Source organism: Melanotaenia boesemani, chromosome 3 (genome assembly GCF_017639745.1).
Source record: "Melanotaenia boesemani isolate fMelBoe1 chromosome 3, fMelBoe1.pri, whole genome shotgun sequence".
Taxonomy (NCBI): Eukaryota; Metazoa; Chordata; class Actinopteri; order Atheriniformes; family Melanotaeniidae; genus Melanotaenia; species Melanotaenia boesemani.
In genome coordinates this window covers 1140018-1167213 of record NC_055684.1, presented here as the reverse complement: position 1 = coordinate 1167213, position 27196 = coordinate 1140018, and the positions used below count along the sequence as shown (strand labels likewise).

At 41.8% G+C, this 27196-nt stretch overlaps 1 protein-coding gene across 3 annotated transcripts in view; it reads left to right on the top strand.

The window, feature by feature from the left end:
* The window catches only part of cfap57 (cilia and flagella associated protein 57), a 43457-nt gene that overhangs the window by 13114 nt on the left and 3147 nt on the right, over positions 1 to 27196 (top strand). For all 3 annotated transcript variants that reach the window (XM_041981737.1, XM_041981736.1, XM_041981735.1), the window contains 5 exons: positions 3015 to 3173; positions 3388 to 3531; positions 9415 to 9531; positions 9630 to 9764; positions 17607 to 17750. In XM_041981737.1, the coding sequence (XP_041837671.1) occupies positions 3015 to 3173; positions 3388 to 3531; positions 9415 to 9531; positions 9630 to 9764; positions 17607 to 17750 (699 nt within the window). The remainder of the gene's footprint in view (positions 1 to 3014; positions 3174 to 3387; positions 3532 to 9414; positions 9532 to 9629; positions 9765 to 17606; positions 17751 to 27196) is intronic.

The window sequence follows — 27196 nt, the reverse complement described above, 5'->3', positions numbered from 1 at the left end:
AAAATCTGGAGAAACAGAAAACTGCAAACCACTAACGAACAAATAAAACAGAGATGATGTGAAATGTGAGACATTTGTGCAAAATCAAATATTACCTTTCACACCACATGTTATATTTCAAAGCTGTTTGCAAAAATTAATAAAGAGGCACATTTGATATTAATTATGAGTCCACGCTCACAATAAAAGAAACATCAGGATGACCAGAGAAGCAGATGTTTGTTATGAACCAGAAGCTCAGCCAGTAAAACATCTTCTGTCATTGTGGAACAAAACTTACATTCAGGCTGAATAAGACGACAGTCTGCTGCCAGCATGTGCCAGACAAATTAATAATAATTACTATTAAATAACATGCCAGCTTTTGCAGCCGATGATCAGACCGCCAGGGTCCCCGCCTCTGGCAGCCGCCCAGCTCACACTGCATCCGACCCCTATGGCCCCTCCTGCAGGTGGTGAGCCCACGGGAGGAGAGGCCCATGTCACCCTTTTGGGCTGAGCCTGACCGAGCCCCATGGGCAAAGGCCCGGCCACCAAGCGTTCTCCGTGCCCCACCTCCAGGCCTGGCTCCAGAGGGGGGCCCCGGTGACCCACGTCCAGGCAAGGGAAACCTTGGTCCTTGATTTCTCATCATCGTAAGGGTGATTTGAGCCACACTTTGTCTGGTCCCTCCCCTAGACACCTAGAGGCAGACAGGCGGATTGGTGCAGCGTCTGCAGTGATGTGGACTCTGCATCGGTCTGTCGTGGTGAAGAAGGAGCAAAGACCGAAAGAACAAGATTGCGAATACAAGCGGCCGAAATGAGTTTTCTACACAGGGTGGCCGGGCTCTCCCTTAGAGATAGGGTGAGAAGCTCGGTGATCCGGGAGGGGCTCAGAGTAGAGCCGCTCCTCCACATCGAGAGGAGCCAGATGAGGTGGCTCGGGCATCTGGTTAGGATGCCTCCTGGACTCCTCCCTGGTGAGGTGTTCCGGGCACGTCCCACCGGAAAGAGGCCCCGGGGAAGACCTAGGACACGCTGGATGGACTACATCTCTCGGCTGACCTGGGAACGCCTCGGGATCCCTCCGGATGAGCTGGTGAATTTGGCCGGGGAGAGGGAAGTCTGGGTTTCCCTGCTTAGGCAGCTGCCCCCGCGACCCGACTCCGGATGAGCAGAAGAAAATGGATGGATGGATGGGTGGATGGAATAAAATGGTTGCCATGGAAATGTGCTCCTCAGTCAGGCTACAATCAGGTGTTTCCACCTGTAGCTGTTCAGATCATTGATGTTTGGACATAAAACGGCTCCCCAGAGCGTAAAGACATACAACGGCTGATCTGGCTCTGCTGGACCACATGGAGCCAGAATTCAGAGCGACCAGAGCTCCTGAACTGGTTCCAACTACTGTGTGCTGTGATGGTCCCAGACCTCTGTGATGCTTTGGGCCTGGCATTCCAGAGATGCACCAGGAGGAACCAGGCACGCCAGGAGGAACCAAACCGCGCCAGGAGGAACCAGGCCACGCCAGTCCCTCTGCAGGTGCTAACTGGGTTCTCTGCCAGAGGGACCCAGCTGCGAGGTCAGGGCTCTCATAACCAACCTTCAGCCGTGTTAGACTGCATCATCGGTTTGTCCCAACATTACATGAACTTTCCTACACCAGGGGAGAACAGGAAACACAACGATGCTGTTTGCAGCAACATCTGGTTTCCTCCATGGAATCGTTGCTGGTGATGCAGTAAAGTTGCAGGAAGAACCAGGCGAAAACGAGAAAAAAACAACTTTAATCCCAGAGGGAAATTGTAAACTGGACATTAAATCTGCTGTCATTCACAGCATTTTCATTCTCTAAATGTCCAAATCATGTGTGCTTCAACATGTGGCTCATCGGCCTGGGTCCACTAACTGAGGCGACTGCTTCATCTGCAGGATCTGCTCCGTATCCGTTGTTGGAAACGAGTCTTCAGGCGGGTAATGGAAGTACCGGACCCGCTCTACGTCTGGTGTCTGCAGACGTCTTTCTGAAGAAGTTGTCCCAGCATGTAGCAGCCAGTAAAAGAACAGGTAGAAAGCAGCTCCAGTCCTTCATTCTAGACCCAGCAGAGTGGGACCAGACTGGAGGCTGGAGGTCTAGAAGTGATGCAACGCTTGGGAAACACAGAGAGGATGAGTTTTTATTTCTCCATAAAGCTTTTTTTGTGTTGTCCCAGGTTCCTTCCAGACTTAATCTCCTGCAGCTCCTTGTCCACCTGGTTGATAGCGGTGATGGTTCCCTCTGCACCTGCAGGACTTCCTCCGAGGACACGACTACTGTGGTGCTGGGTGGAGTCTCTGACCTCACCCTCTCCAACCACAGCTGGAGCACCCAGGAACTAGAAAGAAATATTATTTAACACTAATAAACTGCTACCAGTCTCAGATGTATCTGTACATGCTCATTTTCTAGATGAAAACAAATGAGCTGATCCTCCTCTCTGGCGTCTTCCCTGACACGGCGTTGACAGCATCTCCACCTGCTGCCCTCCTCCCCCTATCTGACATGGGGATGTACGTGCACACGTTTTGATAAAACCGGAAGTTTTTGTGGCCGCATTTCCTGTTTTCCCTACGTACGCCGCCTGTAGTCTGCTTCGCTATGCTCAGGTTTAGACATGAGGCCCCTGGAGAGTCCTGGAAAACCTGGAGTCTGATCCAAACCTGGAGAGTTCTGGAAAAGTTAGTGTCTTATTCAGACCAGAATTTTAATCTCATGTGAACATTGACAGATGATTATGATGATTATATTTCTCTCTGTATCAGCTTGTTCCATTTCTTTTTAATCTCTTAATTCTTTAGTTAGATTTAATTCTGTTTCTGTGTCTCTTCTGCAACCTGCTGCAGAGACTTTAATGTTTTATGTAAAACACTGAGTTGTCTTGTACAGACGTGATATGGAAATAATCCTGCCTTGCCTCTTCTCTTCCTTCCTGTGATCTCATGCCCCACCCTTCTCTCTTTCCTCTGTCTGATTGGATGACCGTGTTTTCACAGGTAAACGCTCTGCAGAGGCAGATCGATGACAGATGCTCCGACGTTAACAAGATGAAGCAGGAGCGGCAGAGTCTGCTGGGGTTGATCCGCTCTCTGGAGAACGACATTGAGGACCTGAAAAGGCAGATCTCTGGACATGAGAGAACCGCCCAGGACAAGGTGGCCAATATCAGGGTCTCCTGTCATTTACTGTCAGGTCACCACATCTGGTTGAGTGTTGCATTTAAAATATATTCAGATGGACGAAGTCATGGAAAACATTATACAACTTATCTGACGTGTTACAAAGATGGACTCATTCATTTCACGTAAATGACCAGAAGGTAAATACCAGGATGTGTTAAAACCACTTCCTGTGTTCATGTTTACACAGGACAGCACCATATCCAGCCTGAAGAAGAAGAACCAGGAACTAGAGAAGCTGAAGTTCATCTTAGAGTTTCAGATGAACGAGTTGAAGAATCAGATCGAGCCTCAGCAAGACGAAATAACTAAGAAGAAAGAGAGGATACAGCAGGTGTGTGTGTTGGATGGATGGGTGGATGGATGGATGGATGGATGGATGGATGAATGGAAGGATGGATGGATGGATTGATGAATGGATGGATGATGGATGGAGGATGATGGATGGATGGATGGATGGATGGATGATGGATGGAGGATGATGGATGGATGGATGGATGGATTGATGGATGGATGGATTGATGAATGGATGGATGGATGGATGGATGGATGGATGGATGGATGGGTGGATGGATGGATGGATGGATGGATGGGTGGATGGATGGATGGATGGATGGATGATGAATGGATGGATGGATGGTGGATGGGTGGATGGGTGGATGGATGGATGGATGGATGGATGAATGGATGGATGATGGATGGAGGATGATGGATGGATGGATGGATGGATTGATGGATGGAGGATGATGGATTGATGAATGGATGGATGATGGATGGAGGATGATGGATGGATGGATGGATGGATGGATTGATGGATGGAGGATGATGGATTGATGAATGGATGGATGATGGATGGAGGATGATGGATGGATGGATGGATGGATTGATGGATGGATGGATGGATTGATGAATGGATGGATGGATGGATGGATGGATGGGTGGATGGATGGATGGGTGGATGGGTGGATGGATGGATGGATGATGAATGGATGGATGGATGGATTGATGGATGGATGGATGGATGGATGGGTGGATGGGTGGATGGATGGATGGATGATGAATGGATGGATGGATGGATTGATGGATGGAGGATGATGGATTGATGAATGGATGGATGATGGATGGAGGATGATGGATGGATGGATGGATGGATTGATGGATGGATGGATTGATGAATGGATGGATGGATGGATGGATGGATGGATGGGTGGATGGGTGGATGGATGGATGGATGGATGGATGATGAATGGATGGATGGATGGATGGATGGATGATAGTAGTAGTAGTAGTAGTAGTAGTATTTATTCAGTCATCACACACAATACAATAAATATAAACATTCTAGATAATATAAACTAGTCAACAGTCTTAACATTAGGTAATGACTGAAAAGGCTGAAGCATAATGCTTATATATGCCTGTCCCACTTTCTTTTCAATTTAAGCTACCCTCCAAAAGTAAACATAATACCAAAATACAAAATCATTCACAACTGTAACCCTCAAAAATAGCTTTATAAACCATTCTTTTGAAAACCAAAAGCGATTTACACCCTCTAACATTTTTATTAGCATTGTTCCATAATTTAACCCCAACAATCGAAATACATCTCCTTTTAATCCCTGTTTTAGCTTTTTGTACAGCAAACTTACAATCATCTCTCAAATCATATTTGCACTCCTGTATTGAAAAAAACCTTTGTACACCGTCGGGGAGTGACTTTGTTTAAGCTCTAAACATGATTTGCATTATTTTATAATATACCAAATCCTTAAATTTCATAACATGTGATTTTATAAACATTGGATTAGTGTGATCATAGTAACCAGCCCTATTAATAATACGTATAGCTCGTTTTTGTAGTATGACTATTGAATTTATAGTCATTTTAAAAGTCGACCCCCACAATTCCACACAATAAGATAGATAAGGAAGTATAAGTGAACAATATATTATATGCAAGGCCTTATAATTTAATATATCCCTAGATTTATAGAGGATTGCTATTGACTTTAAAATCTTTCCTTTAATATAATCAATATGTTTTTTTCATGTTCATTTATCATCAATCACAACCCCTAAAAATTTTATCTCAAAAACTCTTTCAATTTCACAGATTTTTAATTTAATTTCCCCATCAATTCCTTTTTGATTTCCAAAAACCATGAATTTAGTTTTCTTAATATTGAGAGACAATTTATTAACATCAAACCACGTTTTGAGTATTTCTAGCTCCCTTTCAATAGCATACAAAAGTTCCTTTAAATTTTTCCCAGAGCAAAATAAGTTTGTATCATCTGCGAACATGACAAATTTTAACCTTTCGGTAACATTGCAGACATCATTAATATATAATAAGAAAAGTTTTGGACCAATCACCGATCCCTGGGGTACCCCACAGGTGACCTTCCAAAATCCTGACACAGTCTCATTAATTTGCACACATTGCTGTCTATTATCCAAGTAACTTTCCAGCCAAGAGTAAGCTATACCTCTTATTCCATACTTCTCCAATTTTCTCAATAATTGGCTGTGATCTATAGTATCAACAGCCTTCTGTAGGTCAATAAAAACACCAACAGAACACTCATCATTTTCTACTGCCTTTGTTTCTTCTACCATCTCCATTACTGCATATGTAGTAGTTCTATTTTCCCTAAATCCATACTGGTGTTCACTCAATAATTCATATTTACCAATGTAAAGATCCAGTTGTTTTACAAACAATTTGTCTAATATTTTTGAAAATTGAGGAAGAAGGGACACCGGTCTATAATTATCCATGTAGTGCTTATCTCCATTTTTAAATATTGGTATTATCTTTGCTAATTTCATATTTTTAGGAAAAACACCTCTTTGAAAAGACAGATTACATATATAAGTCAAAGGTCTCACAATAAAATCAATTACTTCTTTAATAATTACCATGTCAATGGAATTTATATCAGTTGATGTTTTGTTTTGAAATTTTCTCACAATTTCAATTATATCATTTTCATGTACCCCATAAAGGAACATAGAACTGATATTACCATTAATCATATTTTCAAACAAATCTTTTTTATCATCAGGCACATCAATTTTTTTTCTCCAAAGTAGTTCCAATACCCACAAAACAGTCATTGAACTCATCCACAATACGTTTTATGTTGTCCACATAAAAAAGCATCAGAGCTGTTTAAAAAATAACTTGGAAATTCTGACTTACAAGATCTATTCCGAATTATATGATTAATTACTTTCCACGTCCTTTGTATGTTGTTTTTACTCTCCTCTAATATTTTATTGTAATATTGCTTCTTCTGTAATCTCATAATGGAAATCAGTTTATTCTTATACATCTTATATTTTCCTTCACTTTCACTGGTTCTCAATTGTAAATATTTCTTACAGAGTAAATTTTTCTTTTTGCAAACTTTTTGTCATCCATGGCTTTCCTTTGTATTTATCCTTCATCCAGCACTTTCTAATAGGACAATGTTTGTTATATGGCTCTATGAATGTAAACAAAAAAGCATCATAGGCCTGATTAGGATCATCAACATACACCTTGTCCCAATTGTAATTTATAAGGTCCCTCTTTAAGGCCTCAATTCTTTCTGGTGTCCTTATTCTTATTAATTTACAAGTAGGCTCACTCACACCAACTGAACTTTTAACCTTTAAATGATGTGAAATCACAAAAATAGGAAGATGATCACTTATATCATTTAAAAGCAAACCACTTGTTGTTTGGTCATGAACATTTGTAAAATCAATAAGTGTGGCACTTTCTTTAGTTATCCTACTAGGTTTGTCTCTGAGGGGCCAGAGACCAAAACTAAATATAACATTACAAAAGTCTGTTGTTAGTTTATGTTCTTTATATTTTAACAAGTCTATATTAAAGTCACCACAAACAAAAAGTGCTTTCTTATGACATACTTTCCCAAACATATCACCAATGGTATTCATAAATTGATCAATACAAGAACCAGGCGTTCTATATATGCAACTCAAAATTATGCTCTTAAATTTAGTTGAATGAATTTCAATGGTCAAACTTTCCATAATATCATTAACAATTGTACTGTCAATTACCTTACACTGAAAATCTTTGTGTACATAAAAAGCAACGCCACCACCCCTTTTATTTATCCTGTTTACAGTAAAAATGTCATACCCTTCTAACACAAAATCAGCACCCTTTTCATTTGTTAACCAAGTCTCACTTATGGCAATGACCTGAAATGTATGTTTTAATGATTTTAAGTAATCTTTGGTTTGTACATAATTTGTATAAAGACTTCTACTATTAAAATGTATGATTGAAAAACCCTTCAAATGAAGACTATTAAACAGATTCTCAGAATAATATTCAGAATTTGATTTGTAATCATAATAATAATTTATCTCAGGATCAATATTTTTTTCAAAACTAAATGATTTATGTTCAGTTAAATTTAGAAAACTTAAATTTATCTCCTCCTCACATCCTTTCCTGTTACATATATTCTCAAGTAAAGAATTTTTATTCTCAGAGAGATCACTACTCTCATTTTCTTCAATAAGTAAATGAAAAGCTTCATCTGTCATATTAAAAAAAAGAAAAAAAATGAATGGATGGATGGATGGATGGATGGATGGATGGATGGATGGTGGATGATGGGTGGATGGATGGATGGGTGGATGGATGGTGGATGGTGGATGATGGGTGGATGGATGGATGGGTGGATGATGGATGGATGGATGGATGAATGGATGGATGGATGGTGGATGATGGATGGATGGATGGATGGATGGATGGATAGATGGATGGATGATGGATGGATGGATGGAGGAATGGATGGATGGATGGATGATGGATGGATGGATGAATGGAAGGATGGAAGGATGAATGGATGGATGGATGGATTGATGAATGGATGGATGGATGGATGGATGGATGGATGATGGATGGATGGATGAATGGAAGGATGGAAGGATGGAAGGATGGATGGATGAATGGAAGGATGGATGGATGGATTGATGAATGGATGGATGATGGATGGAGGATGATGGATGGATGGATGAATGGAAGGATGGAAGGATGGATGGATGGATGGTGGATGATGGATGGATGGATGGTGGATGATGGATGGATGATGGATGGATGGATGGATGAATGGATGGATGGATGGATGATGGATGGATGGATGAATGGAAGGATGGAAGGATGGATGGATGGATGGTGGATGATGGATGGATGGATGGTGGATGATGGATGGATGGAGGATGATGGATGGATGGATGGATGGATTGATGAATGGATGGATGGATGGATGGATGGATAGATGGATGGATGATGGATGGATGGATGGAGGAATGGATGGATGGATGGATGATGGATGGATGGATGAATGGAAGGATGGAAGGATGAATGGATGGATGGATGGATTGATGAATGGATGGATGGATGGATGGATGGATGGATGATGGATGGATGGATGAATGGAAGGATGGAAGGATGGAAGGATGGATGGATGAATGGAAGGATGGATGGATGGATTGATGAATGGATGGATGATGGATGGAGGATGATGGATGGATGGATGGATGGATTGATGAATGGATGGATGGATGGATTGATGAATGGATGGATGGATGGATGGATGGATGGATGGATGAATGGAAGGATGGATGGATGGATGGATGGATGGTGGATGGTGGATGATGGGTGGATGGATGGATGGGTGGATGGATGTTGGATGGTGGATGATGGGTGGATGGATGGATGGGTGGATGGATGGATGGATGGATGGATAGATGGATGGATGGATGGTGGATGATGGATGGATGGATGGTGGATGATGGATGGATGGATGGTGGATGATGGATGGATGGAGGATGATGGATGGATGGATGGATGGATTGATGAATGGATGGAGGATGATGGATGGATGGATGGATGGATTGATGAATGGATGGATGGATGGATTGATGAATGGATGGATGGATGGATGGATGGATGGATGATGGATGGATGGATGAATGGAAGGATGGATGGATGGATGGATGGATTGATGAATGGATGGATGATGGATGGAGGATGATGGATGGATGATGGATGGATGGATGGATGATGGATAGGGTTTTTTCTTCTCACCACTTCAGATACAGCATCATTGATGGTTGCCTAGCAACGCTGTGTATGTGACATAAAGGTGATGCGAGTGATGTGATGTTTGTCATTGTGCAGCTGGAGGAGGAGCTGGTTCAGATGGACAAGAGCAACACTCAGCTGAAGCTCACCATCTCAGACCTGAGGCTCAAACTCAGGACGAGGGATAAAGAGATGCGCAGGGAGATGGAGAGAGTCAGCACCTTCCTCACATTTCTTTCCATACTGAAACCAAATTCATCTGTTTCATTTGGGGAAAAGAATCTGACTTCATGGAAACTTTCTGTGTCCAGGTGAAAGATTTGGAGATGCTTTCTGAGTGGTTCAAGTCAGACCTCCATAACTGTGTTGGATTCATCCAGGAGCCCAAAAAACTGAAGGACAACATAAAGATGATTTATACCCGCTACGTCCCAAACACTGACGCCGTGAGTGTTAATCTTTCAGCGCAGGAGATATCCACAGAACGAACAAACAAATGAATGAATGATTCATTACTTTGAACAAGAAGTAAACCCTTCTTCCTCTTTAGGCCCTTTTTTCTCAACTTGTTTATGAGGATTATTTTCGGCTGTGCTACAGATAGAAATTTTTATAATAACATACTTTTAATCCAGTTTTAAAATCCAGTGTTTTTCTCTCAGTGCTGCAGCCCTTGTTTGTACATAAAACAGATAATAAAGGTAGGTAGGTAGGTAATAAACGCAGCCCTGTGGGGATCCAGTGGAAGAGGTGAGGGTGTCTGACAGAAAACCATCAACTCTCACCCGTTGTGGGAGTTTCTTCATTTTTCTGCTAAAACTTGCGGCTGAATGCGGTTAAAAGCAGATGAAAAGTCAACAAATGAAAGACGAGCAAAGGACCTGCTCCCTCAAGGTGGGTTAAAACTAAATTCAGCAGGGTGCCTACAGCATCCTCAACACCTTTGCCTGACCTGTAATAAACAGGTCCAGGTGACCCTTCATGAGCAGGGAGGTTAGTGCAGCAGTCATGAAGTCATTAGTAATTTGGGAGATGCAGATTTGGGTACTGGAACAATGATGGGATCTTTCCAGAGTAAAGGGACCTTTTGAAGCTGGAGGGATGTTGAAAAATAAAACTAAATATATGTGCCAGCTGGACAGCACAGTTTTTAAGGACCGGACCTCCAACGCCATCAGAACCAGGACTTTTCCTCTCCTTAACTCCACAGAAAAGTTTAACAATGTTGCTCCTTTCAACAACAACACCGCTCTGAGAACAGACAATATTTCTAAAAACAGACAATTCTTCACTAAAATCACTGACATTAAAATAATTTAAAAACCTGTTCAGTTCATTGGAAAGCACCAGGTCAGACCTTCCATTTAGGGAGACATGACATTTCTTTGGTGGCACCCTATCATGGATTTCACCGCCTCCCATGCAGGGCGAGAGCTGCCTGCACTTAGCATACTCTCCACCTTGTCCTTGTACCTACACTTTGCAAGATGGAGAACCTTTTTTTAACTGTTTATGAAGCTCTTTCTGTTGTGCAATGTCTCCCTGTTAGAAGGAAATGTTCCTTTGGTTAATTGTTGTTTTGGAAAAAAGAAATTTCTTTCTGTGGAATGATAGAAGCCTCACAAAAAGAGACATAAGAAGAGACAACATCAGTTAGTTCATCAAGATCCACACAAACTTGTTTGAACAAATCCCAGTCTGTGTAATGGAAACCGTCCTGAAGACAGAGTCGATTCCTTGGACCAAACCGAAACCAAACGTTTCTCTGGCTTGTTTCTCTTCAGGACACTACACTTTATTCATTCGCAAGGATAACAGTTGGCAGGGGTATACGATGGTGGCCCTGTCACTTCAGCCTCTGGTGCCCCTCTTTCCCATACACCTCGATCCAAACGACCACCTCCAGTTTCCCGTGGAATGATCCAGCTGATAAATCTCCATGGGCACAACTGCCGAAGAATCCACAATGCCGATTCCAGAGTCACGGAGCAGGAGCACAAAGTCATGGCTGGACTGGATAGGTTTTCCAAAAAGTGAAATAAGCATTAAAATGAAAAGGATGCCCACCAAACTAAGGCGAGTCCCTGCCACCATTTCCCTCACAAGGTTTAAAAAGTTACTTAAAAAGATGATTAAAAATCCCACTAAATCAGCCACAGTAGCACGTCAAACACACTGTTGCTGCGTGCTGCCAAGATCAGCGCCACCACAGTCTTGTGATTAGCTACGAACACCTCCTGGCGTCATTATTCTTATTCTGGACTCTGTGCAGAAAAACTCTTCAAAGTCTGGGATTTCAACCTCTGTTTTGAGTAAATCACTGACTAACTGCAGCAACTGCTGCTGAGAGGTGAAGTCGAGGGAGTCATGACACTAGTGGGTGTGACTTGAAAGTGTCCACACTAAGTCTACTTCAAGAGCTCTTTCAACGCATGGTAAACTTAGAGACATGTCAAACTCTTTAACTGTGGCACGAGCTTCTTCTGGAATAGCAAACATAACATTTTACTACTGGAAACAAACATGGAGTCTGTAGAGCATAGCTCTTATGAGTCATCGATAAGTTAAATGGCTTCACTTTCGTTTGGAACATTTGCCAAGCCGTCATCAAAAAGTTGAAGCATATGGCGTTCTCTTGGAATTGACATTGTCCTTGGGCTGCGAAGTGTTTCAGGCCAACGTTGACGCAGCCTGAAAAAGACGCTGCCCCAAACAGATGAACTTTCATGTGGTACATCGACAAAAAAACCTTAAATAATGCTGTTCTTTCTTTGTAACGTGGAATTGGTAAAACATTTGTGCTATATCACACATGAATGCGACACAACTTTTGCAAAAACGACAAAGAATGCACACCAATGTGTTGGGTCAGGACCGGTTGAGAGATGGTCGTTGAGAGAGGCATCAAATACTACTCTGATCCTTCCTGGTTTGTGTGGGTGATAGGAAAGACCATGCAGGACTGTTATTTAACTCTTCGTCAGGGATCTTTCAGTATCACCTCTTGAGATAATGTCATCCATGAAGTTTGTAATCACTGTAAAATAGTTTGTCTGATGCATTGCACATATTTTATTGTCTGGTAACCTGGGTCTTTTGTCACAAAATGGAAATGGCATCTCATACTGGCCGCTTTCTTTTTGTCTAATGTTTTTCTAGGTTTCATGAAATACTTTAAATCTTCTTGTGACACAGGGTTGTCATCAATGGCCCTTTCAGAGAAGTCTGCTTTGAGGGATTTGACAATGTCTGAAGGAGTGACGTCTCTTACATTTGTCCTAATAAAATAGTGGACTTTATTCTGAAACTTTACGGAGGGTTCAAGCTCTGGAATATCTCTGAAGGCAGAATGTCCAGGATATTCTTTTCTTTTCTGTATCTTAAGGGATCCCTAGAAAACGCTGCAGGTTCAAGAACACATGTAAGACAAGCCATTGGTCCACTTGCTAGCCCTTTCACAAGGTCTGAAGTACCATCACTTATAAGGGTAGCTGCAGCTTGGGGTATGACAGGAGGAAAGCCCTGAGGCTGTGACGACAGCTGGCTTGGCTCTGGAGGTCGGCCCGGAGGCTGCGCAGACAGCTCCTGAACCTCTGGTGAGTCCACCAGAATCCACTCCAAGACAGGTCCTGGCGTTAAAGTTGGAGGAGGTGCGACCTCCTCGGAGGCAGAAACCAGAGGCAGAGGAGGAGCGTCCTGACCTGGGACCCCCTGGGAAACATGAACTTGAGCAAGGTGAGGAGTGTTCCATGCTGGGACCCATCCATCCATCCATCCATAGATGGGCACTGATGTTTGGCGCTGAAGCGCTTGAGAAGACCTGAGTGCTGGCGTGGGACGCTGCAAGCTGGTGGCGATAGTGGGGACGTGGGCCTTGGAGCTTTTTGACGCATTTCAGCTATCGCTTTCTGGACTGCTGCCTCTATTAGTAGATCGGCTGCACTGGGAAAGCGGAGGTACTTGGACCTGACAGTGCATAGACTCACCAACCTCATGGTGGTTGCCACATATACAAAGGGAGGGTAAGGCCCTGACAAACTATCTAGGTAGGACGTTTTGGCCTCGTAGTGTTGGTGGTCTGCTGGGTCCATGTTTGGGCACATCATTCTGTCACGGGAGCCAAGGAAATGAGGATCAACATGAAGGATGGAGAGGCAGGAGGCAGATGGAATGCAGGGTAAAAGTGTTTATTCTGTGAACCAGAAACACAAGAAACTCAAGGAACCACATGGCAGACAAACAAGACAGATGATGTGACAAAGGACAACTGAAACCAAGGAGTATAAATACACAGATTAACTAGCTACACACAGGTGAGGCGAATGAACAAAGAGACCAGGTGAACTAACAAGCAGAAACCAAGAGCAACACAGAACTAGCATGGCCATGAACACAAAACCCCAGAACGTGATGGCAAAACAAGAACACGAAACAAGAACATAAACTGTGACTCATTACAAAGGTGATCATACAACACATAAGGTGAATAAAGACACATGCCGCTGCATGCACAAACCCGTGTCGTTGCGGATAGTTTCTCATTAAGTATGAAATCGCTGCATCAGTTGTACATAAACACACAGTAATCCCACCCCATCACAGACCAAGCTTTTCGTGGAGTATGTGTTTACCGGGCGAACATTTTTCATCTTCTTGCCGCCTCGAGAACAAGAACAACGTCCTCGCTTCTCGTGGAGTATGTAACAAGCTTAAGCTCAGTAACTTCAGTAACTTTTTCTTTTTCATACTGCATCTGGGGGTCTGCACTACTCTCAGTTTCAACTGTGAGCTCACATGGCTCAAGTTAACGTCTTGTCACTTCACTTGTCACTAAATAGTAAAAACTTCTTATCTAAACTAAAAGTCTCCTTCAAATTGTAGGCCCCTGACAATGTACCCTTCTTATATAGTCTTGTAATCAAAGGCAGTGAAAATAAAATGTAACTTGTGACCTTAATAAAGTGATGAATGTAACTTAAATGGCTCTTACATCAGCTGACGAGGTCAGCAGCCCCCCATCCCCACTGTACAGTGTTGACGGAGCTCTGCTTCCCCTTTCTGAGCCGTCAAATGGTGGACCAGAAATTCCTTGATGCCATCTGGAAGTCATTCTCCATGGCCTCTCCAAACTCCTCCCATGTCCGAGTTTTTGCCATAGTGACCTCTGGAGTCCCACAAGCCAAAAAGGCCCGATAGGACTCCTTCAGCTTGACGGCATCCCTTACTGCTGGTGTCCACCATTGAGTTCGGGGATTTCTGCCACAACAGGCACCGACGCTGTGGCTGGCCGCCTCCACAATAAAAACACAGAACACAGCCCACTCGGACTCAATGTCACCCGGGACATGGTTGAAGCTCAGCCGGAGATGGGAGTTGAAACTCTTTCTGACAGGAGACTCTGCCAGACGTTCCCAGCAGACCCTCACAACACGCTTGGGTCTGCCAGGTCAGACCGGCATCCTCCTGCTGTTTTTAAAAGCTTTTAACTGAATTATCTTACCTTGTTTAGGCTACTTCACTTTATTGTGTTTTATTTTACTTATTCATGTACGTATTTATTTAAAAACCACCAGTTTCTGTAATTTTCTCAGTTCTGCTTTTTATTATTTTTATTTAATGAGGAACGTTGTTTTTACGAGCTCCTTTAGTTAGAGCACTTTGTGCTACTTATGTATGAAAAGTGCTTTATAAACAAAATTTGATTTGATTTGATCTTTCTCAGCGTTTGTTGAAACTATACTGCACAGGCAGAATCCCCTTCAGTAGCTCAGCAGACAGCTGGCTCCTCTGCTTGGTCCACTGACTCTGCATCGGAGAGAAAACCCTCCCAACATCTGCACTGTGTGACAAACTGAGCAATCTTCCACAATTCTGAGTAAGATGTAATACTTTTGGCCTTCCCAAAATATTTGGTCCACTTCTGGTGCACCTGCAGGCCACTAAACCTGCTGCTCCTCTGAATTTCTTCACATTGGTGACTTGGTTAAAACTCTTCATCATCAGTTGACCCCCTATCTCTCCTAGCGACTTGATGCAGACTTAAACATTGTTCCATTCTAGCCCACTCAGATCCATCCACATAAGCAGTGAGAACTCCTCCACAGGACCCATCCACTTCTCCAGATACTCCAGACATGCACCGTACAGGCCTTGCACATCAGCACAGAACCTTACCAAGCCCATCTCTGCACTTCGCTCCAGTAGTCCCAGAGCTTTAACCCCGTAAGCCCGACGGACCCACCGGTGGGTCCAACAGGTGAAAACACAAGTTCATGTGTGTAAAAAAGTTACTTTAGTGATGTAAGGATATTTGATTTATAATGTGTCTGAAAGAAGAATACCTAATGCCACTAAATCAACTCTCCAAGTACATTTAGTCAACAAAGAATTTGTTTAATAACAACTTTAAAATACGTATGCCACAAACAACAGCGCCTCCATAACCAGTAACACCCGAAACAAAATGAAACACAACGCGTGATCCGTTCACTCCACCCCAACATGTTGGTATCAAATGAAACTAGAAAAGCTGCACTTTCATATGATACCAAGCATAAAAAGATATTCACCAAGCACCTCACGTCAGTCTCAAAACAAACACAAAGCTAACCTTCACATATCACAGCAGAGTTATCAGACAGCATGTTTATCACCAAATACACCAAATCCCAAAGATATTCTCACAAACAGCCACACATTTTATTTCCTTACCTTTTTGTGGTCATTTTCAGTCTGTCCACATTGTTCTTCGACCAAAACTCACAGCGTAGTAATCCATAATGGTGAAACTGCACCATGCGCTAACATGTCATATACTCCCATTCACAGCCATTTTGTTGTCTTGTTGTGGGTCTTGGCAGTTAAATAAAGTTTGGTCAAATTCTACATCTTACAAGCTTTCCAATGATATCTTACACATGAACGACACTTTATCTGTCAGGTATAAATACTTGCGTGTAAACAAAGGAGCATCGTTGCCATTTTGCTGCAGTTACGCACGTGGGCGCATCGGAAAGAGCGAATATCGAACAGCGTTCATTTCTTTGCTTCATTTTGACTTTTTATCCATTTAGAACGAAGGATAAAAGCCATAAACATGTCCAAAAATTACAAAAAGCCAAATACTCCGTGTTAGAAGCTCTGGAGGAATACAGACACGACACAATTTGCACAAGCATATGAACATTCACAATGTTTCTGGATTTATATTCCACAGGGACTTACCTTTCCATTGAGACCAAGGTTATGTATATTGACCTGAAAATGAGTTATTGTTGATTTAATTTGGGTAGGTCTGTTCAGGCGAACTTCACCTCCAAAAACCCTCGGGTTTAAGGGTTTAAGGGTTTAAGGGACATGGACCTGTTTTTCCTTTCAAGAATAATGGTGTGGATACTGTTCAGTATTTTCTTGTCCTCCATGTTTTCTTTTTCCATTTCTTGAACGTAGATGTGAAACGGAGATGAGAGAGTGCATGTGCTGGAGGTGGTTTCTGCTCACTGGGTGTATCTTTAACCTGAATTCATTCTGTCTGCACACCACCCTTCTTCCAGGATATTTTCCCTGCTCCATAGTTTCTCCCATCTGTAGAAACCCCCCAGTTCTGGATTTCTTTCAGAGCTTCAGGAGCGACTTCAGTGGAATGCTATCACACCACTGACAGTAGCTCCGGTCTTGATGCTCAACTCTTTAGCAGTGGAAATGCCTTTTTTATCAACACATCAGTGCGATCCATCAGCTGCTGGGGTGCTTCCCTGTAAGAAATGCCAGCACGCCTGCTGCACTCCCAGCATCCTCTTTTGTTCTCAGGCGTGACAATGAACTCCGTCAACTCTCACCTCGTCGCCTTTTTATGCTTGTGTCCATGTGAGCTACGAGATCTCTGGCCCTCTGTTAGACAGAAACACCTGCCAGCTTGGTACAGGACGCACTCTGCCTCCCAATGTCCCGACCAGGACGGAAAGAGGGAAATTTGTTTTGCAGCTCTTCTGTAAAGCTCACGAGGCAGCGTTCCAGGCAGAACGCCACTCCCTGTGGTTTTCCAAGCAGCCCAGTCAGTTCATCCCTACTGGTCACGTGAAAAATGATGAAAACAGGACATTTTATTCATCTAAAAAACTCCCCCAGATAGACAGTGAAAAGTGGACATGTCCGGGGAAAGAGGACGTTTGGTCTCCCAAGGTCACATGCTGACGGTTAATGTCCTCACACAGCCAAAGATCTGTTTACAACAACTACTGATTAGGAAAAGCAACATGAGGCAGAACGGTGTTTTATTTTTCTCTAAGGTGCAGAAGAGCGGCGCAGACGACGACGTTCAGCAGGCGCTTCGCTTCCAGCGGGAACACCTGCAGAAGACCATCAGCCGTCTGAACATGAAGCTGGCCAGTTCTGCCGAGGAGCACGAGAAGGTTTACGTCAAGCTGATGAAGGTGAACACCACACCACAGGAAACAGCTGCAGACCTGAGACACACTTCCTTTACAGTCTTCATGTGTCTGAGCCGATCTGCAGTAAACACGAAGCGCTTCCGTCTGCTCACCCGTCCACCATTTTACCTTTAATCCATCCACGTATAGATGTAAATACAGGTGTATTGATTTGTGAATATATATTGAACATATTTTTATAAAATTATATAAGATTTTAAAAATAAAAAAAGGAAATGTGTAAATAAAATAAATGAAGTGAGGGAAAAGATAGTTGAGACTTCTTTTTCTAAAAGGAGGTTAAATGTAAGCATCATGATAATTCGTACATTTAAACGCTAAAACATTATTTGTAGGTTATTATGCTGTTATGGTACTGGTCCGGCCCACTGGAAGCTAAGCTAGAGACAACGGGGCTAAGACTTGTTGAAAACTTAAATGGTGCAGTCGGAAAAGATAAATGACCAAGAAGCAAGAACAAGACTTCAAAATCTAAGGATATATAATGTGCCTGAAGGGCAAGAATCAATGGAGACATTTGTGGAGATGTTTCTCAGGGAGTCACTTGAAATTTCAGAATCTGTTGATCTTCAGATTGAAAGAGCTCACAGAGCATTAACACTAAAGCCAGCAGCTACAAACAAAGCCAGATCGATTGTGGTTAAATTCTCACAATAAAAGAATTTGTTCTGAGAAGAGCTTGGGAAAAAAAGGAGATTCACATTAATGAGCAAAGGATTTAATTTGACCATGACCACCCACCTGTCATCCTAAATAACGGGAAAGAACTTAATGAAAATAAAATCAGATTCCAAACTCCATCTCCAGCAAGGCTCCTCGTTTCTACCAAGATGGGACAAGACTTTACCAAACCGCATACGACGCAACGAAAGATATGAGGGCGCCGGGCTTCGCAGTGAAGATGGTTCCCCCTCCAAGGGATTTGATTGGATGAGGAGCGCTGGTGCATTGCTGGTTGTTTGTCCCTATGTGTTGGCCCTGCGATGGACTGGTGACCTGTCCAGGTGTACCTGCCTCTCACCTCTTAATGCTGAGATAGGCTCCAGCTTCCCCGAGACCCGTCATGGACCAAGCGGTACAGAGAATGAAAAAAAAAAAAGATCTGAGATTCATAAAACTGACATAGGAGCAATAGATTTAAGTAGTCATGCACCGATTTATATGACAGTGGACCTGGGAGAGGAAAGGAGAAATAAGATATGGCGCTTTAATTCTAGTATGCTTCAACTGCGAAAAAGAGACAGAGAGAAAAGAAATGACAAGATTTACAAGGTAAATTAAAGTTATTGGAGAAACAGCATGCCCTAAATAAAAAGCCTCAAATACTGTCAGACATTAAAAGATTAAGAAATGAAATTAAGGAACTGACTACACAAGAAATAGAGAAAGAGATGCTCTTTACAAGACAACGTTATTATGAGAGTGGATCTAAATTCACCAAATTACTAGCATGGAAATTAAGAAAACAGCCGGATAGAACAATTTTTAAAATACGAGACTCAGAAAAATACAATAGAAGCCAAACAGGACAAAATACAGTATGTCTTCCAATCCTTTAAAAAAAAAAAAACTTTATTCTAAAACCCAAGGTGATATTGAACAACAGATTCTTTCTGAGAAACACTTAAGCTCCCTTTATGCCGGATGAACAAAGTGATAATATCTGAAATTACTCTTGTAAAATATAATTTGCAATAAAAAACTGAAGAGAAATAAATCACCTGGTAGTGATGGGTTTACCTCAGAAGGGTATAAAGCCCTAAAGGAGAACTTTGTTCCACTGCCTTTCCTTATATTTATTTTATTTATTTATTTAATTAATAGGGACAGTGCACATTAATGAACATCTTTTCAGTCAGTGACAGATGTAAACATGCTGGATTATAGCAACAATGCTAGGCCTAGGCAGGTAACACAAAAACATAACAAAACAATAGACAGGACAATAAATCACAATAAGAGCACATCATAAAACAGGACATTATTAAGAAGTTAAAAGTCAGTGGTTACTGGACTGGTTTGCTTTAAACCACTGCTTGAGCTGAGTTTTGAAGGTAGATAATGTTGGACACTCCCTTATGGAGAGTGGAAGACTGTTCCAGATTTTGCTGGCCTTTACAGAAAGAGCATTTTGTCCAAAGGCTGTTTTTCTGTGTGAGACCTCACAGTCCCCTCTAGAGCAGGCCCTGGTCCTAAGACCACTGTGACCCCTTTTTTTTAAGAAAGTCAGACATGGGAGGTGGGGCAAGTCCATGTAACACCTTGTAAATCAAACAAGCAAATTTAAAATTTTTAAAGTTCTCGAAGCTCAACAACTTGTACTTTTTCAAAATATTACAAACGTGGAAAGACAATGGTTTTCTATCAAAGACCTTAAGTGATTTTTTGTAGAGTGATTCTATGATTTTGCCTGTATTTACACCTGTCAGGGACCAACATGTGATACAATATTCAATGTGTGACAGAATCATTGAATGCAAAAACATGTTAGCAGCACCAAATGTTATGAAAGGTCATATTTGTTTAAAATTGTTCAAATTGAATTTCACTGTATTAGATATTCTTTTAATGTGGCTCTTAAAACTTAGTGTGGAATCAAGAGTCACACCAAGGTACTTGAATTCAGAGACAATTTCTAGTTCCTGTCCTCCCAAAAATACACCTGAATACTCGATGTCCAGTGGTTGCTTTGTGACCATCATACAAACAGTTTTAGTTGTGTTTAACTGTAGGCAAGATTTAGAAAGCCACTCATTTACAGGAACCATAGCTGAAGTAAGAACAGAGGCTGCCTTTTGAATATTTTTTGCACTGGTGAAGATGACAGCGTCATCAGCGTACATTTGAAATTCAACATTAAGGCAAGGCAAAGCAAGGCAAATTTATTTGTATAGCACATTTCATGTACAAGACAATTCAAAGTGCTTTACATAAAACATAAAAACATTACAGCAAGGTGCAGGGAAAGAAAAAAAAAGAAAGAAAAACAAAGATTAAAAAAGATCAAATTGATTACATAAAAACAGCAGGAAAAAGCTCAGATAACGAAATAAAGTTAAGATTTCAGCGTAAAATAACCAAATGCAGATCTGGATTTCTAAATAAAAACTAGTCCATGCAGCAGAGAACAGGTGGCTCTTTAACCGGGATCTAAATAAACTGAGTGTTTCAGCTGATCTGAGGCTTTCTGGGAGTTTGTTCCAGACATGTGGAGCATAGAAGCTGAATGCAGCTTCTCCATGTCTGGTTCTGACTCTGGAACTGATAAGAAACTGGATCCAGATGACCTGAGGGTTCTGGTAGGTTCATACTGGGTCAAGAGGTCTCTGATGTATGTTGGTCTTAAACCATTCAGAGCTTTCTAGACCAGCAGCAGAACTTTAAAGTCTATCCTCTGGCCAACAGGCAGCCAGTGTAAAGACCTCAGAGCTGGACTGATGTGGTCCACTTTCTTGGTCTTAGTGAGGACTGGAGCAGCAGAGTTCTGGATCAGCTGCAGGTGTCTGACTGATGTTTTAGGTAGAACCTGTAAAAACACTGTTACAATAATCAAACCGACTAAAGATGGAAGCTGGACTAGTTTTTCCAGGTCCTGCTGAGACATCACGTCTTTTACCCTTGATATGTTCTTAAGGTGATAGTAGGCTGACTTTGTGATTCCCTTAATGTGGTTCTCAAAGTTAAGGTCTGAGTCCATCACTACACCCAGATTTCTGGTCTGGCTGGTGGTTTTTAGGTGTATAGACTGAAGCTCTGTGGTGACACTTAATCGTTTCTCTTTGGCTTCAAAAACCATCACCTCAGTTTTTTTTTGTTTAACTGGAGAAAGTTCAGACACATCCAGTCATGAATCTCCTCAATGCATTTACCAAGAGCCTGTACGGGGCCTCGGTCTCCTGGTGTCATTGTAATATATATCTGTGTGTCATCTGTGTAGCTATGGTAACTAATTTTGTTTTTCTTTATGACCTGTGCCAGTGGGAGCATGTAGATGTTAAACAGAAGAGACCCCAGGATGGAACCTTGAGGAACTCCACATGTAATTCTTGTCTGCTCAGATGTAAAGTTACCTATTGACACAAAGTATTTTCTATTCTCTAAATAAGATTTAAACCAGAGTAGTGCAGTGCCAGAGAGCCCACCCAGTTCTCCAGTCGTTTAAGTAATATATTATGGTCGACTGTATCAAATGCAGCACTGAGGTCCAGTAAGACTAAGACTGACATTTTTCCATCGTCTGTGTTCAAACATATGTCATTAATGACTTTGGCCAGAGCATCTCAGTGCTGTGGTGCTGTCTAAAACCTGACTGGAAGACATCGTAACAGTTGTTTTGTGTTAAAAAGTCATTTAGTTGATGAAAAACAGCTTTTTCAATTATCTTACTTAGAAAAGGAAGATTTGAGGTCGGCCTGTAGTTGCTTATTTGTGTCTTGTCTAGATTGTCCCTTTTTAGCAGAGGTTTGATTACAGCTGTTTTTAGAAGTTCTGGGAAGACGCCTGAAATTAAAGATAAGTTCACAATCTGTAACAGATCTGGTTTCAGAGTCTTTGAGACCTTTTTGAAAAAACCTGTGGACAGGATGTCCAAGCAGCAAGAGGAGGAGCTCAGCTGACATAAGATGTCGCCCAGATCTTTGCTGTTAATGGGATTAAACTGTGTCATGGTGTTTAAGCTGGTTTTCAATGGACACAGTATATTTCTTGAACCTGTTGCTGCTGATGAACCAACTGTTTGTCTGATATTTTGGATTTTTTCTGTGAAGAATTCGGCGAACTCATTGCAGGCCTTGGTGGAACAGAGTTCAGGTGCTACTGACACAGGAGGGTTTGTTAACCTGTCGACAATAGTGAATAAGACTCGAGCTTTATGATTTTTTAGTTTTTACTAATAACATCAGAGAAATAGGACTTTCTTGAATTCCTCAGTTGTAGATTATAAGAGTGAAGTTTCTCTTTATACATGTCATAATGAACCTGTAGATGTGTTTTTCTCCATCTACGCTCGGCTTTCCGACTCTCTTTTTCCATTTTTCACCAGTGTGGAATTTCTCCATGGAGACCTTTTCCTCCCAGAGACAACTTTCACCTTAATAGGAGCAATAGCATCCATAATACTTAACATTTTAGCATTAAAACTAGTGACAAGCTCATTGGCTGAACCGCCTGACAGGGCAGGTGTTGAAGAGAAGACCTGGTTAAACATCCCAGTCGTGTTTTCAGCTATACACCGTTTTGTGATCACCTCTGTTGAGACATTTGTGTGAACAGGAATCGTACTCTCAAAGAAAACACAGTAATGATCAGACAGGCCACATCACACACAGTAATTTTAGAAAAGTTCAAACCCTACGAGATCAGTAAATCTAGAGTGTGTCCTTTAGTGTGTGTGGCCCCTGTTATATGCTGAGTCAGCCCAACATTGTCCAGATTGTTACTCAGGTCTTTAGTCCCCTTATCCTGAGGGTTGTCTACATGGATGTTAAAATCACCAACAATAATCACACAGTCAAAGTCTACATTATTAAAGCAGCAGTTCACTAAACTCATCATGAAATCCTGCGTAGTACCCTGGTGGGCGGTATATATTCAGAAACATTGATCTATTTTTAGCTTTTAGCTGAAGAGCCACATATTCAAAATAAGTAAAATTTCCAAAAGATAACTGCTTACATTGAAATGATTCATTGAGTAGAACTGCTCCTCCTCCTCTCCTGTTCAGTCTGACCTCACTGATAAAACTAAAGTTAGGAGGGGTTGACTCTTTGTTGTTATCTTGGTTTAACCAAGTTTCTGTTAAAAACATAAAATCAAGGTTGTGCTCAGTTATAAAATCATTAATTAAAAATGTTTCCCTGCTAATGACCTAACATTTAATAAAGCTAACTTAATGGGTTTGGAATTGTTTACCCTATGTTTGGGGACACGCTGTGGCTCACAGGGTGTGTTAACTCTACTCAGAAACCTTTTAGAAAGCAGCTCTCTGTGTTCTGACCGAGCTACTTTTCTCCTTCTGTTGCCAAACAGTGCAGATATTTTTAATAAACAGGGATCCAGCTTGTCCTGGGAAAAATTTTGACTGCCGTTATCCACGCAGCCTGGACCCTCCACACATCATACAATCGAAACATGAAGCTGGCATGGTGGTACAGGAGGGGCTGGGCGCCCTCCCTTCAGCTGCTCTAGTGGGGGGTTTATGGGGGACAGAAACATATTGGCCTGGGGGGTAGATCTGAGTCCGGCATGGACCCGGTCCATCATCTCTTTAGTGAATTTCAGATGAGGAGGGGGGGGAGTATGGGCAACAATGACCTGTTTGGGGTTTGGTGGGGCGAAGGATCATTGTCCTGGTTTTTGGTGCTGTTGAGGGGATCGGGGGCAAATAAAGATCCATCCTCTTGCCTCCGCTGATGTCTCTGTTTTTCGAGGCAGAGTGGGGGCAGATGCAGCTCCTCCTCTGGGTTTCCACTGGGTTTTGTTTGGTCTATCTTATGAGATAACTCCTCTTGTATCCCAGTCTTGGTACCGAATACAGAGGGATGAGGCAGGAAGTGGAAAAGGCTGGAGGTGAAAAGTTTCACCCCTGACTTGTTCAGATTTAATCCATTTGCCTTAAAAAGATGTCTGTGTTCCCAAAAGATGTAAAAATTATTAATAAAATGCAGTTTGTTGTAATCACATGCTGAAATAAGCCAATTATTTAGTGCCAGTAACCTACTGCATCTTTCCTCTCCTCTTCTGACGGGGGGCACAGGTCCACTGATAAAAACAGCTGCTTTCAGAGAGCTCGCTGTGTTTAACAGTCCAGTAAAATCCTGCTTCACAACCTCAGATTGTTGCTTGGACTCATCATTTGACCCTGTATGTAGAACCATGGTTCTCATATCTGGTTAATCACATGAATTTGGCATGAATTTGGGAAATCATTAATATACATGGAAAATAACAAAGGCCCAAGTATTGACCCCTGATGTAAACCAGCAGGGACATCTAGAAATGTTGATTTGACACTGTTAATGCAGACACACTGTTTCCTAAATTCTAAGTAGGATTTTATCCACTGAATTGCGTCCATGGAAAAGTTAAAGTAGGTTAGTTTAGACAGAAGAATTTCATGATTTACTGTGTCAAATGCTTTTCGCAGATCTAAAAATACTGCACCAACACAAGCATTAGTGTCCAACATTTGTTTAATCTTTTCTATGAACAGTTTGCAAACTCTGTGGAATGATTTTCACAGAAACCAAACTGCATTGGATGCAAGTGTGAGTGGTCTTTATTTAAATGTTCATTTATAATTTTTGCTACCACCTCTCAGCAACTTTAGAAACCACAGGGAGGATACTGATTGGCCGATAGTTGGCTATATTTGAACTATCACCAGATTTAAAGATTGGTGTGACTGTAGCCATTTTCCAGGATGATGGAACAACTTTTTGTTTAAATGATAAATTGACCATACAGGTTATTGGTGAAAGTAGTGATTCTTTGCATAATTTTATGATATTTGTATCCAGCCCTTGAACATCCTTGGCCTTTGAATTCTTTAATGAGCCAATGATGTTTGCAACTTCCGGCTCTGTTATTTCTCGTAGAGAGAAAACAGGCTGTGCAGGATCAATGGGTCTGGCAGTAAAAATGGATGGTGGAAACATTTCTGTTATCCCCCTCACTGAGTTAAGGAAAAAAATATTGAATTCATTAGCTAAGACAGTTGGATTGCATTGTTAATTTTAAGCTCAATGTTTTTGTTTGAATCTCTCATTTCTTTGCCAGATAGTTTATTAAGATTTTGCCAGATCTTTGCTTCAATAATAACATCCATGAAGAATTTTGCTTTAGCCTTTTGCAGACTTTGAGTTACTTTATTTCTTAAAGATGTGAATTTGTGTCTGTCTGTAATGAGACCAGTTTTTAATGATTTTTTAAGTTGTTCATCTCGGTCCTTAATTATTTTCTTGCATTCTTTATTTAACCAAGGTAATGAATTCCCCTTTCTCTTATGTTGGTTCCCCCTTCTGGTGAAGTTTGACATAACGTCTTTTATTTTTGTGAAGAACAAATTGCTGGAGATCTCAGTGTCATTGCTTTGTAATGTTTCACTCCAGTCAGTCCTTTGCAAAGCTGCCTCCAAATTTTGCAATTGAGTTTTTGGGATTGTACAACAAGAAACTGTGGGCCTGTGTGAGTCATGAAAACGACTTTTTGTGAGCTTCCTTGAAAAAAAAATAGCATTATGATCTGATAGCCCAGTGATATAGTTGAAAGTTTTAGTGATTCTTTCAGGCTGGCTCACAAATGGTAAATCTATGAGTGTTTCTGAACGTGAGGTTATCCGAGTGGGTTGTTCTATTAACTGTGTTAGATTAAAACGGTCAGTAACTTGTTTTAGATTTCTTCTGGTCTTTTTTTCATTCCAGTTTATATTAAAATCTCCAACAAATATTATCTCTTTATGTAAATCACAGTGGTTAAGAAGACATTTTAATTTATCATAAAAATCCAATTTACTAGTTGGTTTACGATATACACAAATTAAGGTAAATGACATGGTAGTTGAAAGTGAGATATTCACACCAACACACTCACGTTGGGTGTCTTCTGGCCATACAATCTGTTTACATTTTAAGCTGCTTTTATACAACAGAACTCCTCCACCCACGCCATGTGTCCTGTCCTTCCTGTACACATTATACTCAGGCAAAGTTATTACTGCATCAGATGAGGAAGGTGTCAACCATGTTTTGGAAAGACCAAGAAAGTAAATGTTGGAGTCGCAAAGTATTTGTTCCAGCTCTTCAGGTTTGGATGCCATACTCCGTATGTTTAAATGTCCACCCAATAGCCCTTTTGGTTTGGCTTGTGGATCCCAAATTATTCTAGCCTGGTTTAAAGTATGAAAGATCTTTGTAGATCTGTGTCTTCCTAACACAGGATTTCTAGTTTTGTTCATTATTCTTACTTGAGTGGGTGAGAAGAGTGATGTACAGCACTCACCAGTTGATGTTCCCCTAGTGCACACATTTGACTGTGCCTTTGGTAGATGTGGTGGTTGTCCAGCTAGCAATGGTGGTGGTTCTGCTAGCAGTGGTGAAGATCCAGCCAGCAGTGGCGGTGGTCCAGCTAGCAGTGAAGGTGGTCCAGCTAGCAGTGGTGGCAGTGGAGGTAGTCCGACTTGCAGTGGAGGTGGAGTGCAGTGGAGGTGGTTCTGCTAGCAGTGGTGGTGGTCCAGCTAGCAGTGGTGATGGTCCAACTAGCAGTGATGGTAGTCAAGTCAGCAGTTATGGTAGTCCAGCCAGCAATGGTGGTAGGCCAGCAAGCAGTGGTGGTGGGCCAGCTAGCAGTGGGGTTAGACCAGTTAGCAGTGGTGGTGGCAGTTGTAGCCAAGACTGGTGTAGATGTAGCCCAGCTAGCCTTAGGCCCAATTA